The 13931-nt window shown below is 41.0% G+C and overlaps 1 protein-coding gene across 1 annotated transcript in view; it reads left to right on the top strand.

Annotated features, from left to right (window-relative positions):
* LOC133413208 (collagen alpha-1(XII) chain-like) overlaps positions 1–13931 on the top strand; it is a 54823-nt gene that overhangs the window by 3690 nt on the left and 37202 nt on the right. Inside the window, 16 exon segments of the mRNA XM_061697259.1 lie at positions 1018–1134; positions 1243–1386; positions 2042–2095; positions 3007–3270; positions 3355–3519; positions 3693–3866; positions 4025–4315; positions 4418–5020; positions 5463–5741; positions 5958–6055; positions 6057–6234; positions 6329–6601; positions 10090–10359; positions 11018–11284; positions 12679–12871; positions 12968–13092. Of these exon segments, the coding sequence (XP_061553243.1) occupies positions 1018–1134; positions 1243–1386; positions 2042–2095; positions 3007–3270; positions 3355–3519; positions 3693–3866; positions 4025–4315; positions 4418–5020; positions 5463–5741; positions 5958–6055; positions 6057–6234; positions 6329–6601; positions 10090–10359; positions 11018–11284; positions 12679–12871; positions 12968–13092 (3495 nt within the window).

The raw sequence follows: 13931 nt of genomic DNA, 5'->3' as shown, positions 1-13931 counted from the left end.
AAATTAAAGATGAAGCACTTTTAGAGGACTTGTACGCATGCAGATTTTCACACACTTCTGCCTTTTAACATTGATCTACATTGTAGGCTTTTAGGGTGGCACCTATAGGAGAGAATATCATTCTAAAATATACAGTATTTGTCATCTGTCTGTGTGGTCCCAACTGTACATGGAGAAGCAACCCCATCAAAGTTGTTGAGCCGAACAACTTTCACATGTACATGATGCATGACGCTGTGATCCGAAAAACGTCTTCTTGTCCGAATGTATGTTTTTTAAAAAAATTTTTTTAAACATATATATATATATGGTACATGTAAAAAACTTTGATGCTGTCAGTTGAAAAAGTACACAAGAGTCTCATGCGACAAATTGTGTATTCTTTTTTAAAAGGTTTGCAATGGATGTATGCCACTGGCTCTTCTAAGGCCTCTTGAACCAAATAAACAACATGGAATATGTTTATATACTGTATGTATATAAAACATATTGTGTTCAATTGTGTCAAGACTTCAATATGGCATCTTCAATTCCATTGTATAATCAGTTATTTGAGTTAACTTGTGTTTTTGTCACGCTGGGATCAACTTTGTGGTTTAAGTGGTCGTTGCATGCGTTGTGATGACTGCACTCAGCATGTTATTTGGATGGTTCACGTTCATGTTTGCACTGTGGTTATGTTTGAATCGTGCACATGTTATGTATGCCAGTGCTTGAGTTGTTGGCCTCCGCGGTTGGGCGACTCAAACAAATGCCATTTTTACTCCAAAATGGCTTCTCACACTGTTTCTAGTGTTGTCACATGTTCTTTACTTGTTGCGTGACACATGGACATCAATGCTTTGTGTCTGTTCCCCAACAACGAAACAGGCCCGCTTCAACTTTGAAGTGTTTGTCGTTGGGATCAATGTGAATGCTTAACTAGAATGCCCTCTTACATTTGATCAAAAATACAACCTTTAGCATACATAGCTTATATATTTATTGTGTTTAATACTGCTTCATTTGTGTTTCCAGTGGATCCACCCTCGGACTTGAACTTTCAAATTCTAAATGAGAACACAGTAGAAATGTCTTGGGTAAGGCCCTCGACAAGGATAGATGGCTTCAGAATACAAATTGTTTCAGAGGCAGGTTAGTAGGGACTGCATCGAAATTTAAACTGACAATACACACACACCTTATTTACACACATACACAGTGCAAGCTAACATCCCAGTTAATGCTTTATTTCTTATCCAGATGAACCGACAAGAGACTTTGCCCTTAATGCGTATACTACGACCACGTCAATCACTAACCTGACCCCTGATTTGGACTACTCAGTGTCCATTAACTCCTATTATGGATCTGAGGAGAGTATTCCCATCTTTGGTCAACTCACAAGTAAGTGAATTGGAAAATTGAAAGTTTTACGTTTTTTTTTTTATCTTTTTGTTGCCAGAAAATTTAACGGCAACTTCATTACGTACATCTACAGGAGGTCTAATGAGATCCAATACAAAAGCTGTACTGCTAACAGTCAGCTGGATATCTGCATAGAAAACAATGCTCAGTTTTGATTGACATTGATACAAATTACTGTATACACAATTCACATTAATAAACAATGTGCAACATAATACCTCTGAAAGTTTAAATTAAAAGTGAGCATGATTTTCTTTGCATATGCAGAAGTTGATTAACATTAGACTGTGAAGATGGGCCTAATGAAGCAATCTGAAGACCTTCTGAGATGATTGATGGTATTGTGTAATTCAAGCCATTCTCCAGAAATATGCTATATCCATTATCCCAGTTCCATCTTCTTCTGGGAAGACAAGTTAGAATGCGAATGATGTCTTCGTTAATATTTCAATCCGCTACTGTTCATTCTTAATGCACCTCCATACAGTATGCGTTTGTAAGCAGCTGGTTCTGATTCTGTTGGCGTCTTTTTATGATGTGTTGATTTTCTTGCCTTCTCCTGCTGAGAAAATAATGCAGTAGGTCCTGGGCGAGAATGTGCGCTGCTAACTGTCCAAGTGTTCTTGTCTTTCAGTCCAGTCCAGTAACTCCAGTGGACGTGTTAGGAGGCCACCGTCAGATGCAATCAGTGAGTGTCTTTTCTAGTGCCAACTAAAACATTTAGGCGCTTCTCCATCTTTTTTCCAAAATATTTTGTCATGACAGCCACCGTAGTACATTTCCCCACTGGAACATTTTGATCATTTTACATTTTGCTGGCTTGTCACTAGTGAGTGCACAACATTTCTGACAGTGACTGGGAAGCCAAGCATTGATTCCTTTAATTAAAAGCAGTCTCCATATTTAGAAAAAAAGGAAAAGGAGGCTTCATGTCAGGATACAAGGTTTCTTTTGTGCGTCACGGAGGGGAAGAGAACAGGAAGGGGAGGGTGACCCAGCAATGACACGTTCTTTGTACCCCATAGAAACAAACGGCATCTGACAAAGTACGTCATAGGGATTTAAACATCTTTAACATCCCCCCACCTGTTGATCCTTCTGTTAATGACTTCCAGATTTCACTTTGTCCTTGTTCATGGCTAAGCACTTACTGTCTTTCACACACATCATTTTCAACAATTGTTCAGAGAATTTGAGATGAAAAAAGAGGAACACATTTAGAATGCATTAGACCAATTGAAATTGAAGTCCCCCCACAAAAGCATCAACAATGTTAACAGGTAAACTTTATTGTCATAGAAAATACAATTTACGACACACAGCCGTGCATAATTTTAAAGGGTAGGAAAGTGACTATTGCAGCTGGGACCTTTGGTAAATATTTAGTCCACAGGGCTCCTTCAGGGTGGGAAGACTATACCAAACCCAGTCTTTGGCATATTTGCGTATTTCCTTTGGTCTTAGAATCCACATAGGAAGAAAATGGTCATTGTAAAATATTTTTAAACTCATCAAGCCCCAGGTTAGGCCAGTCCAATTCTGCAATGTGACGTTATAAAACTCCTATTTCTGACCCATTTTTGCTCTTTGTTACTGCAGAGTGCTCGGTCAGTGCAATCGCAGATTTGGTGTTTCTGGTGGACGGCTCATGGAGCGTGGGCAGAGAGAACTTCAAGCATGTCCGTAATTTTATCGCTGGCCTGGCCGGAGCCTTTGACATTGGCGAGGACAAAACCAGAGTGGCTGTGGTACAATACAGTACAGACACTCGCACAGAATTCCCTCTCACACGTTACACCAGGAGAGGAGACTTGATCCAAGCCATCAACTCGCTGCCATACAAAGGAGGAAATACCATGACAGGTGAGGAGCTCATCAGTCTTGTATATTTCAAATATGAATGAAGTACGGCAACTATGTTAAATGTCCTTATACTTCTGTCTTTAGGTGATGCCATTGAATATTTGCTGCAAAACATCTTTACGGAGGAAGCTGGATCCAGGAAAGTTTTTCCAAAGATAGCCATGATCATTACTGATGGAAAATCCCAAGATCCAGTGGAGGAGCATGCTAGAAGACTTAGGAACATTGGAGTGGAAATATTTGTCCTAGGTATGTTTTTCACCAAGGGATATTTTTTATTTTGCTCTCCCATGTGTCCTATCGGCCTGTTCTTGGAAACCTCTTGACTTTCCACTCATGATTCATCATAAGATGCCTGTCATAAATGCTACACTATAACGAGAGGAATCTCTGAGTATGTTACTTCTCACTTTCCATCTCAGGTATCAAAGGTGCAGATGATGACGAGCTTAGAGAAATGGCTTCCACTCCATATGGCAAACATGTGTACAATGTGCCCAATTTTGATATGATCCAAGATGTCCAGAGAAAGATCATCACAGAAGTGTGCTCTGGTGTTGATGAGCAGCTCAGTGTTCTCGTCAGCGGTGAAGAAAGTAGGTCTAACATTATGCTTATAAAATTCAGTCGCATTTTCAATTCTTCACATTATTGTTCATAGCTGGAAAATGTTTACAACACAATCTGAAAAGTTATACACTAGCAGTCTCCAAGTTGCTGAATTATCTTTGTCTGGTATGATGTCTTTCATCAGTGGTGGAGCCAGCCTCCAACTTGCAGGTGACCGAAATTGCATCAAAGTCAATGAGGGTCACGTGGGATGCCTCAAGGGGAGATATCTCAGGATATAAGCTCGTGCTTCTTCCCATGTTGCCTGGCATGAATCGTCAAGAGTTGTACATTGGCGCTACACAGACGTCCATCAATGTTCGTGACCTCTCTCCTGAGACTGAGTACGAGATAAGTCTGTATGCCCTCAAGGGCCTGACACCCAGTGAACCCATTATGGCTATGGAGAGGACACAGCCTATTAAGGTGACAACAGGTGAGGAAATTTATTATTTGTGTGATGTATAGTCATCCTTGTCATTTGTTACTTTGTGGCGAGACAATATCGTTAACACAATTGTGAATGCTGTCATTGTAGAATGTTCTCTGGGAGTAGATGTGCAGGCTGACGTGGTTCTACTTGTGGACGGCTCGTACAGTATTGGATTACAAAATTTTGCCAAAGTCCGTGCCTTCTTGGAGGTACTCGTCAATTCCTTTGACATTGGCCGGGGCAAGGTCCAGCTTAGCTTGGTCCAGTACAGTCGAGATCCACACACTGAGTTTGCCCTCAACACCCATCATGACATTAATGCGGTCGTTAAAGCTGTGCGCACTTTCCCTTACCGCGGAGGCTCCACCAACACTGGCAAGGCCATGGCCTACGTCAAGGACAAGATCTTTATCACAACACGTGGTGCAAGGGAAAATGTCCCCCGTGTCATGGTTCTGATCACAGATGGAAAGTCATCAGACTCTTTTAAGGATGCAGCAACCAACCTGAGAAATAATGATGTGGAGATCTTCGCCGTTGGTGTGAAAGATGCAGTGAGGTCAGAGCTGGAGGCCATCGCGAATCAGCCGTCAGAAACTCATGTCTATGAGGTGGAGGACTTTGATGCCTTTCAGAGGATTTCCAAAGAGCTTACCCAGTCCATCTGTTTGAGGATTGAACAGGAGCTGCTCAAGATAAAAAAGAAGAGTAAGTACCAAGAAAATGTTTTCTTAACCTACCGATTACAAGCAAAGATTTCAGGCTACGTAATTATTTGCTCTCATGTTGATCCACAAAGTATTTGACTTTTAATTTTCCAGTTTATCGGGAATACAGTACATCTATACAATACTATGAAACTTGCAGCTTTACAACTTCAACAAAAATTACAGGATGCAGCCATGCTTGGTTGCTTTATATTTTCAACCTTTGAAGCCGAACATTCTTACAAAAAGAAATCACTGTCCGTTCCTATGCCTTATATTGAGTATAATTACTAAAATAAGTAAATTCCATGGCAGAATAAGTAAAGTAAATTAATAGAGGCCTACAAATCCTCATACCTAGAGTACCACAGGATCATGCTGCTACTGTTTTTCTATATTCACATGACTTAGCCCACTCAGTATGTTGTTATTTTGTTTTCTAGGTCTACTTCCACCCGAAAACTTGGAATTCTCTGAGATTACCTCTCGCAGCTTCCGCACTACCTGGACTGCACCTGTTACCTACGTTTTGTCTTACCTGGTGCGTTTTCGTAAGGCTGACGATGTCACCGGGGACTATATTACTCTGGCAGTTCCCAGTGATACCCCCACAGCTGTTCTGCCACATCTTTCCCCCCTCACTACATATGAGGTCAACGTCTTTGCGCAGTATGAAAAAGGAGACAGTTTTCCTTTGACCGGTGAAGAAACCACACTTGAAGGTAAGATACAGTATTTATCTTCATTTAGAAGGTCTGTAAAATTTATAATTCCCAAGGAGTCCAGCTGACCTAATCAGGACACATCACTCATTTCTATTCCACTCTGGATCAAAATGTAAATATTTTCTGTTCAGTGGGACTTTAAGCTCATCTGCTCACTTGTTTAATACATTTTATGATTGAACACGTTAATATGTATGTATCTTACCTTTCCAGAGAAAGGGAGAGTACGGAAGCTACAAGTTACAGAGGAGACTATCAACAGTTTCAGGGTATCTTGGAAAGCTGCCCCAGGATCAGTTCTCAGATATCACCTTGTCTTATGTCCCATTGAGTGGTGCTGGGGAAATATTGGAAGCACAAACCATTGGAGATGAGACTACCATTGTACTACAGGAGCTTTTCCCCATCACCACCTACCGTGTGTCTGTGTCTGCTGAGTACATCACAGGCATGGGGGATGAGATGCAAGTGGATGGTACAACTAAAGAAGGTGAGTCAAGAACAAAAGCATAATATTGACAGTTTATAACGATACAGTATATCAGTTCGGAATGATAGGCTGTTTCAATTTTATTTGCCCTCAGTAATTGGTTCTCCGCGTAACCTTCGGGTGTTCAATGAAACCATCAGTACCATGAGACTAACATGGGAGGCTGCTCCAGGAAATGTCCTCCAATACATCATTGCCTTTAAACCTGCTGAGGCAGGTGAGAGGAGGGAGGTCACCATCAGGGGAGATACAACCGAGGCTTTGCTTGAGAACCTCCATCCAGATACTGAATATGAGCTGTTTGTCAGCGCGCGCTATACTTCTGCTTTGGGTGATCCTCTTCTGGGTACAGGAACAACATTAGAAGGTAAGGAAGAATCTCATATTATCAGTCTCAATTTAAATATAAAAACTGGTGTCATCAGTGAGATAGCATGGGTTGCCAGAGTCCGTAGCAGTATTTGCATGTGTGGTTGGTCCTTCCACCACTCTAGTAATGGACTAACGTTCCCATCAAAGGCAATGCATGTACATTGAAAATAAGCAATAACTTGCTCATTTCTCAACCGATTTTCATGAGGTTTACTTTTTTTGTCAACGTCAAAGCACGTGCTAATACAGAACATTTGAAAAAAGAGCCCCAAAAATTCTTACTTATGAAAGGTTATTTCCAGTTCCCTTGTTGTGACTGTACATGATTATGCATCATTTTTTTTGTTCCTTTAGTACATTTACAGACCACAACACAACATTTGCAGCTAAAAATGTGAAAACAAAATATCGCCTTCATTTTAATTTTCGTTCAAGAGATTCGTTCACCGAATCATTCAGTTCTTTTTCACAAACTCATTCAAGTGCTTCCTGATTCAATTAATGATCAATCCCTGAGGTTCACGTTCACTCAACACATTCAACGAAGGACTAACATAATATATATATATATATATATATATATATATATAATATACGGTGTACGACTGTCTCAGTCTTCAGCTATTGATGACATGTAAACACAGTAGGTGCTTGCCATTCCTTTGCTAACAATTGTATCAACAATGTAAAAATTCCATATTGCTTGACACAACTATTACATTGTTGCCCGGATGCCTTTAGGTGTGGTGGGGTTTCATTTTGTGTAGAATTTCATCTCAACAAAATTCCCTTCCCCGTATTATCCCCCGTGACCAAAATGAAGGTATTATAGAGTTAACTTCAACAAGTCAAATGTGTGCCGTCACTAGCTGCTCACCCCCGTAGGAAAACGCCTGATGACAAAGCACTTTGTTTAGGCGTCTCTATTAAGCTGTCATGATCTCAGCATGCTCTAAACACTGATCTCATTGTCTTCAGGGGTCACTTGCTTTGACTGAACCTCCCTGTGAAGTCCGTGTAGGTGGGTTACACAAAGCAAGCCCTTATGGCTAAGCCCATTCTGTGGTAGCCAACACAGAAGCCACTGGGTAGACAGAATTGTTACACTGAACGGTGTAAGAGGGCGGCACACTTGCCAGGTGCAACAGAAAATGGTTTGATGAAGGGTGCCATTATGAAAAAACACGATTATTTACTCATGAAGAAACAGTTCTGTCAATAGTGGAAGCTATTACCAACGGGAACATTGGGAAACCAGTAGCTGTCTCAAGGGTGGGGCAAAGGACTTCCGAGGTCCTGGGAGAGAAGATGAAAAGTAACGAGTGCTGCATTTAGAAAATGCTTCAGGGTGTCTTGGAAAATTGAGGGCTCAGTCTGTATTTCGGGAGCTCGTATGTTCAGTCCTTCATACGGAATATTGGACGTCATCAAGATGCTTGGTATCAAATAGTGTTGGCTTTCACATGTAATATCATATACATACACAAACCATATATATATCCATCCATCCATTTTCTGAGCCGGTTCTCCTCACTAGGGTCGCGGGCATGCTGGAGCCTATCCCAGCTATGTTCGGGCAGGAGACGGGGTACACCCTGAACTGGTTGTATATATATATTAAGTACTATTTTAAATAATTTATATGAATATATTTACAGTATATTATATTTTTATCTACATGCATATCCATTATGATCGGTAATGGAAGGCTCTGTCTGTGGCACTGCTGGGCAGCAGATGTTTGTCAACATTAAATTGAGTCTCTTGCTTGGAAACTCGCATTATATTTGTTTTTCAGATGCAAATCATAAAAGTAACATATCATAAATAATGAAGTTCTCTAAATTAGGGGTGAAAGGCAGAGCTTAGGTGGGGCTTTCAACTTCGAGAAAGTGGGAAGACTCGACGAGTCAGAACTTGGTGCCTGCGATTAGTCCACACCTCAGTTGCCTAATGGCATTTAAAATAATAAAGTTAAATATTAGTGCATAATAGGGCTGGTGCATTTTGTGTATGCTGTTTCTTTGTTTTGATTGTGAGCTTTAAGCATCATTGTGAGGATAAGCAGTAAAGAAGATGGATGGGTGGATGATTGTAGATGTAAAGGTGATGTCAGCACATGCCCCACAGGGAAAGCTTTTTTTTTTGGATGATTTTTAGGCTTTATGAATGTGGGTGATGCTTTTACGTGAATTGATCTTGCTTTCATGCTTATCATGCTATTGTCTAATGCCTTAATTTGAGAATACAATTCATACCACTGGTGACTCGTGGGTGAGGGCAGTAAGATAAGGATGCATTAAATGTTTATTTAGCATACAATTACTCCTGGTGCTTCTGGGAATGCCCATGATTTGATTTATGATAGTTGGCTTGCAGGTTAAGCTTTTCAGAGTGGAAAAACTCAGATTTAGTTTATGCTAAATCTGTGAAGCATGTGTTTCATGCAAGCATGCTTTACATTTTGGAGTGGCCCCTTCACTTTTGTGCAAATGTTGAAAAGTGGGCCACTGTCTGCAAAAGTCATCATCCCGTGTCCCTTTCCTTCGCCCACGGTTCACAAACAGTCATTAAAGTTTATCTTTTGCTGTACATTTGGCAATTCAGTTGTTGTGATAGTCTGGCTGTAGTATGTGGAGTCTTGACTATTTTCATGGTCCTCCAAACTCTGCAAGTCCTCATCTCTGAAGTCTACTCTCAAGTTGCAGATCACTCTGCTTGGCTGGAACATCTTCTGCTGTTATTTCTTTTCAGATCTCTTTCCAGGTCCTCAGTAATGGATGGATGGGATGCTAAGAAGGAGTAATAAATTAGACACAGTGGCTACTTCTTCTGGGATTCTCATCCCACATTCTTTCTCCATGTTTTTTTTTATAAATGTGATTAACAGAGTGCACCCAGCTCAACTGCTCTGTCATTAAGCACCAGCACGAAGGGATAAAGGCATTTAAACATTTGTTACAGGGCGCATGGTTGTTCTGGCTACTCAATGTTTCTGCCAGGCGGGAATGGTGAGTCTCAACATGGGCTCACGACTCTCAGCGTCTGGCTGCTGCTCATGAAACACCACCAACAAACTCCCCAAGCTGTAAAAAGAGAGAGGACATGAGGTAGTGCAACATCTGCAATTATAGAATTGTGGATCGTGTTCCCTTTTTGCAATGGAAAATTCAAGTGCTGCAAGGAGAGGTGCAGAAGCTATGCAATTTGTGATTAGTTTAGCAGATTTTTCCAACCGTCTTTGATTATAAAAGGAAAGGTCATGGTGTAGGACAGATCCTACAGGGTTAAAGGGAAGTCAGATGAGTGATGATGGTTTATTGTCTGGGTTCAATTTTGACACCGTAAAATTCCCCTTAGTGGCTATTTTCTACCCTAGCGCTCCATTAAAGGGAATAAAGCAACAAACACAGCTAAAAATATATCCAGCTACCGTATTCTACTCGTACTGATTCATTAATCTATCTCTGAATTTATCCACAGAACTTGGTTCACCCAGAGACCTGGTGACCAAAGACCCCACAGACACCACTTTTGTTGTGTCTTGGGTTCCGGCCCCGGGTAAAGTCCGTCAGTACCGGATCACCTGGCAGTCTTTGTTCACTGAGGAGTCCGGAGAAAAGGCAATTCCAGGAGAACTCACATCCACTATTCTGGATGGTCTCACCCCAGAGACACGTTATCAGGTGTCTGTGTATGCTGTTTATGGTCATGGCGAAGGTCAGCCCTTGGCTGGAGAGGAAACCACCGATAGTAAGTAGATCATTTTGCTTGAATTTACTCCCCTTTCTTTTAGCCCAGTTCCACTTTATCCTGTAGTCCACCTTTTGTTTCTATCATTTTGTTGTATGTACTTTGTTCCTTGATTATCAAGTGTTATGAGTTTCTCTTTGGTTAGAAAGAATGACAATAAGTAAATGTAATGTAAAAAGCATGATTGGCTTTCTCTATACGCTGGCTGGAAAATTGGCAAAGTTACCAATTTTCACCACAGTTGATTTTTAAATGTATATCTCCAAACTCTTTTTGAGGACTTTGCAACATTTTTCATCAGCATCCTGCTTATGCTCTGATTGGTGTCACTTGAGAAAACACGTCCGACAAACTTGCACGAGCTGCGTTTTTCCATTCAATTAAGGTCCTGTGAAAACATTCATTTTATAGGCAACAGGCAAAGCATAAGCAATCATATTAGGCCTGCTTAATGTATATTCTGGAAATTTAAAATAATATAGTAATGTTATTCTCACTAATGTGGTAACAGTGCATAGCCAGATGAAAGACTTTGATGTGCTTACTTTAAGTTCTTACCGTCATGACAGCCATGATGCTTGTTTCCAAAGGGGCATTTGTCCATTCATCTTTTTTCCTCTTTTAACCGCAAATGTTTTTTTGTTTTTCTTACTTGCAGTCTCGGCTGCTGGCAGAGTGATCGCTGTCTCCGAGGAGACGGAGAAGAGCATGAAGGTGACATGGCAGCCGGCACCTGGAAATGTGGTCAACTACCGTGTTACTTATAAACCACAGTCAGGAGGGCGCCAGCTGGCGGCCAAGGTGCCCGGTGGCAATACCACCACCGTGCTGAGACGCCTAACTCCTCTCACCACTTATGACATCATTGTTGTACCAGTATACCGTTCCGGAGAGGGGAACGCAAGACAAGGCGCGGGAACAACATGTAAGTGGGTTTATCACTTTATCATAGCACCAAGGTTCTTTCTGCATATTAATCACATCATTTTAAATCAAACATTAACATATGCAGTGGACACTCGTAATTCAAACACAAACACAACCTGTCACAGTATGTTGTTTCATTTGTTAAAGGTGCCATATTTTACTAAACCAACTTTTTCTAGTATTTGGGATGTTATATTGTCTCTATGGTGCCTCAGTAGACGTGAAATATGAGTTAAAATCGTCCACGTATGAATGATGGTATAATAAATAATGTTTTTTGACAAATATAGACAAAGCGGATACAAAAGTGGGTCAAACAGAAGTAGCTGTCAAAGAGGCCTTTTATGGACACTTGTATGACAAAACCAAGGTGTTTTTTGAAATGAAATTGACACTTTTATACTAAGTCCATGTTAGAGAGTCACTCTATGGAGGTCTAAATAACCAAAATATGGGACCTTTAAAGATGTGAATTGATTTTCACCAAAGAAATGTAAACACAAAAAATACATTGAAAAACACAAACTAAGAGATTTTTTTTCTCTTCTCATGGTACGGACATGTTGCTGCCGCCGGAAGTGCTCATCAAAATCTGCGCAAGACAAGAGAAAAGGCTTTAATAGTTAACAAAAGCTACTGAACATGGTTATATCATCTTCACAAACTATATTTCAAAGGTCTAAGAGCCATGAGTGATGCAATACAAAAAAAGGATGAGCTGACTAGGCAGTGTAAAAGGCAGAAATTAATCCATCCATCCATCCATTTTCTGAGCCGCTTATCCTCACAAGGGTCGCGGGCGTGCTGGAGCCTATCCCAGCTATCATCGGGCAGGAGGCGGGGTACACCCTGAACTGGTTGCCAGCCAATCGTAGGGCACATTCAAACAAACAACCACTCGCACTCACAGTCATGCCTACGGGCAATTTAGAGTCTCCAATTAACTGGCATGCATGTTTTTGGGATGTGGGAGAAACCGGAGTGCCCGGAGAAAACCCACGCAGGCACGGGGAGAACATGCAAACTCCACACAGGCCTCGGAACTGTGAGGCAGACGCTCTAACCAGTTGTCCACCGTGGCGGCAGAAATTAATCTGTAAGCAAATTTACTTTCGTGGTTGACGGGCTTCCTTGTGCAACAAAGCATGACAGCTATAGATTTTTAACAAAACAGGCCTATGCAAATGTATTCAACTTCACTATTTTCACTTATGATTGTCTATCGAAGATTTATTACTCATCGTAACTTTCAATCTTGAGGGGGCAATTTACATAAAATTAGGTGCATGCTAAGTCTGTAAGTAAAATTTATTTACATAGCCCCATTCACAGAGCAAGGGTCAAAATAGAATACAATAAATATTTGTGTTTTTTTCCCCCCGCCCCTTCCAGTGACCCCCTATAAAGCTCCCAGGAATCTCCAGACTTCAGAGCCGACAAAGACCAGTTTCCGCGTAACATGGGATCCTGCGCCGGGTGAGGTGAAGGGGTACAAAGTCACTTTCCACCCTGCAGAGAATGATATTGACCTGGGAGAGCTTATAGTTGGCCCCTATGACAACACTGTGGTACTGGAGGAGTTAAGGTAGATCTACTTTATCCTGTACTGTAGTTTTATATATTTTATATTTGTCTTGTGTAGTACTGGCATTATAAAATGTTGATTTCTTTGTATTTCTAGAGCTGATACCAAATACACAGTGAATGTGTTTGGCGTGTTTGAGGGAGGAGAAAGTATGCCATTGGCTGGACAGGAGAAAACCACACTCACAAGTGCACCTGAGCCACCTCCTTTTGAACTAGAAGGTAACTTTACCTCATGTTCCACTACACGACATTGTAGTGAAATAAAAACCAATTGATTTGCATCCACAGTAGTGCCACATCAATCAAGACATTCCCACTGACTGCAGTGTGTCACGTTGGGATTCCACCTTCTATTTCCAGTCCAAGTACAGGCTTGATCCGTACATGTTTAATTTATTTCAGTTTCAAAATGTTTTATTACCTTCGGAGTCAGAGAGCAACGCACAAATAAGAGTACAGTTAAGAAAAATTGTCGTGTTACGTAGGAGCCTGGAATGTCTGTTTGAGTGGGCCATCCCTAATAAGGAAACAGATGAAGATCTGTCCATGTGAAAATATCTGAGCAGCTAAAAATACATCGATTCTGTCATATATTAGTCCTTTTCTTTTTGCGCCTGAAACAGTTAAGAAGTGTTTCCCACTTGTATCGTATTGCTATTTCTTTGATACCTGCTTGTTCGTTGTGAGGTTTGGATTTTTAAAATTTTAAATGTTTTTTTTTTTTTTTGGGGGGGGGGGTGACTTGGCTGTAAATCAAATATGTAACCTGTGTTCAGTTGCAGACAGTGGCAGTTAGTGCAACACTTGCCTGTGCCAGTTGCACATCTGCAGGCTTCTTTTAGGTGCTGAGGATTTCAGCGTGCAGTTGGAAAACAACATTTGAACGTTACCTGGCTGCTAAGGAGGGGATGGGAGTTCCTCCAGCTTTTGATATGTCATGGGCTTATTCTGGTTTTATTCTCCTGATTTGCCCCTGGGATGAACACACAGATGCAAAAAACCACAGCCAACAGAGACACTGCCCCGACATGCAACAAGACGAGAGGACAATAATTATG

This window comes from Phycodurus eques, chromosome 14 (assembly GCF_024500275.1).
Source record: "Phycodurus eques isolate BA_2022a chromosome 14, UOR_Pequ_1.1, whole genome shotgun sequence".
NCBI lineage: Eukaryota > Metazoa > Chordata > Actinopteri > Syngnathiformes > Syngnathidae > Phycodurus > Phycodurus eques.
Note: the sequence above shows the minus strand (reverse complement) of the source record. Positions and strands in the feature narration are given on the sequence as shown.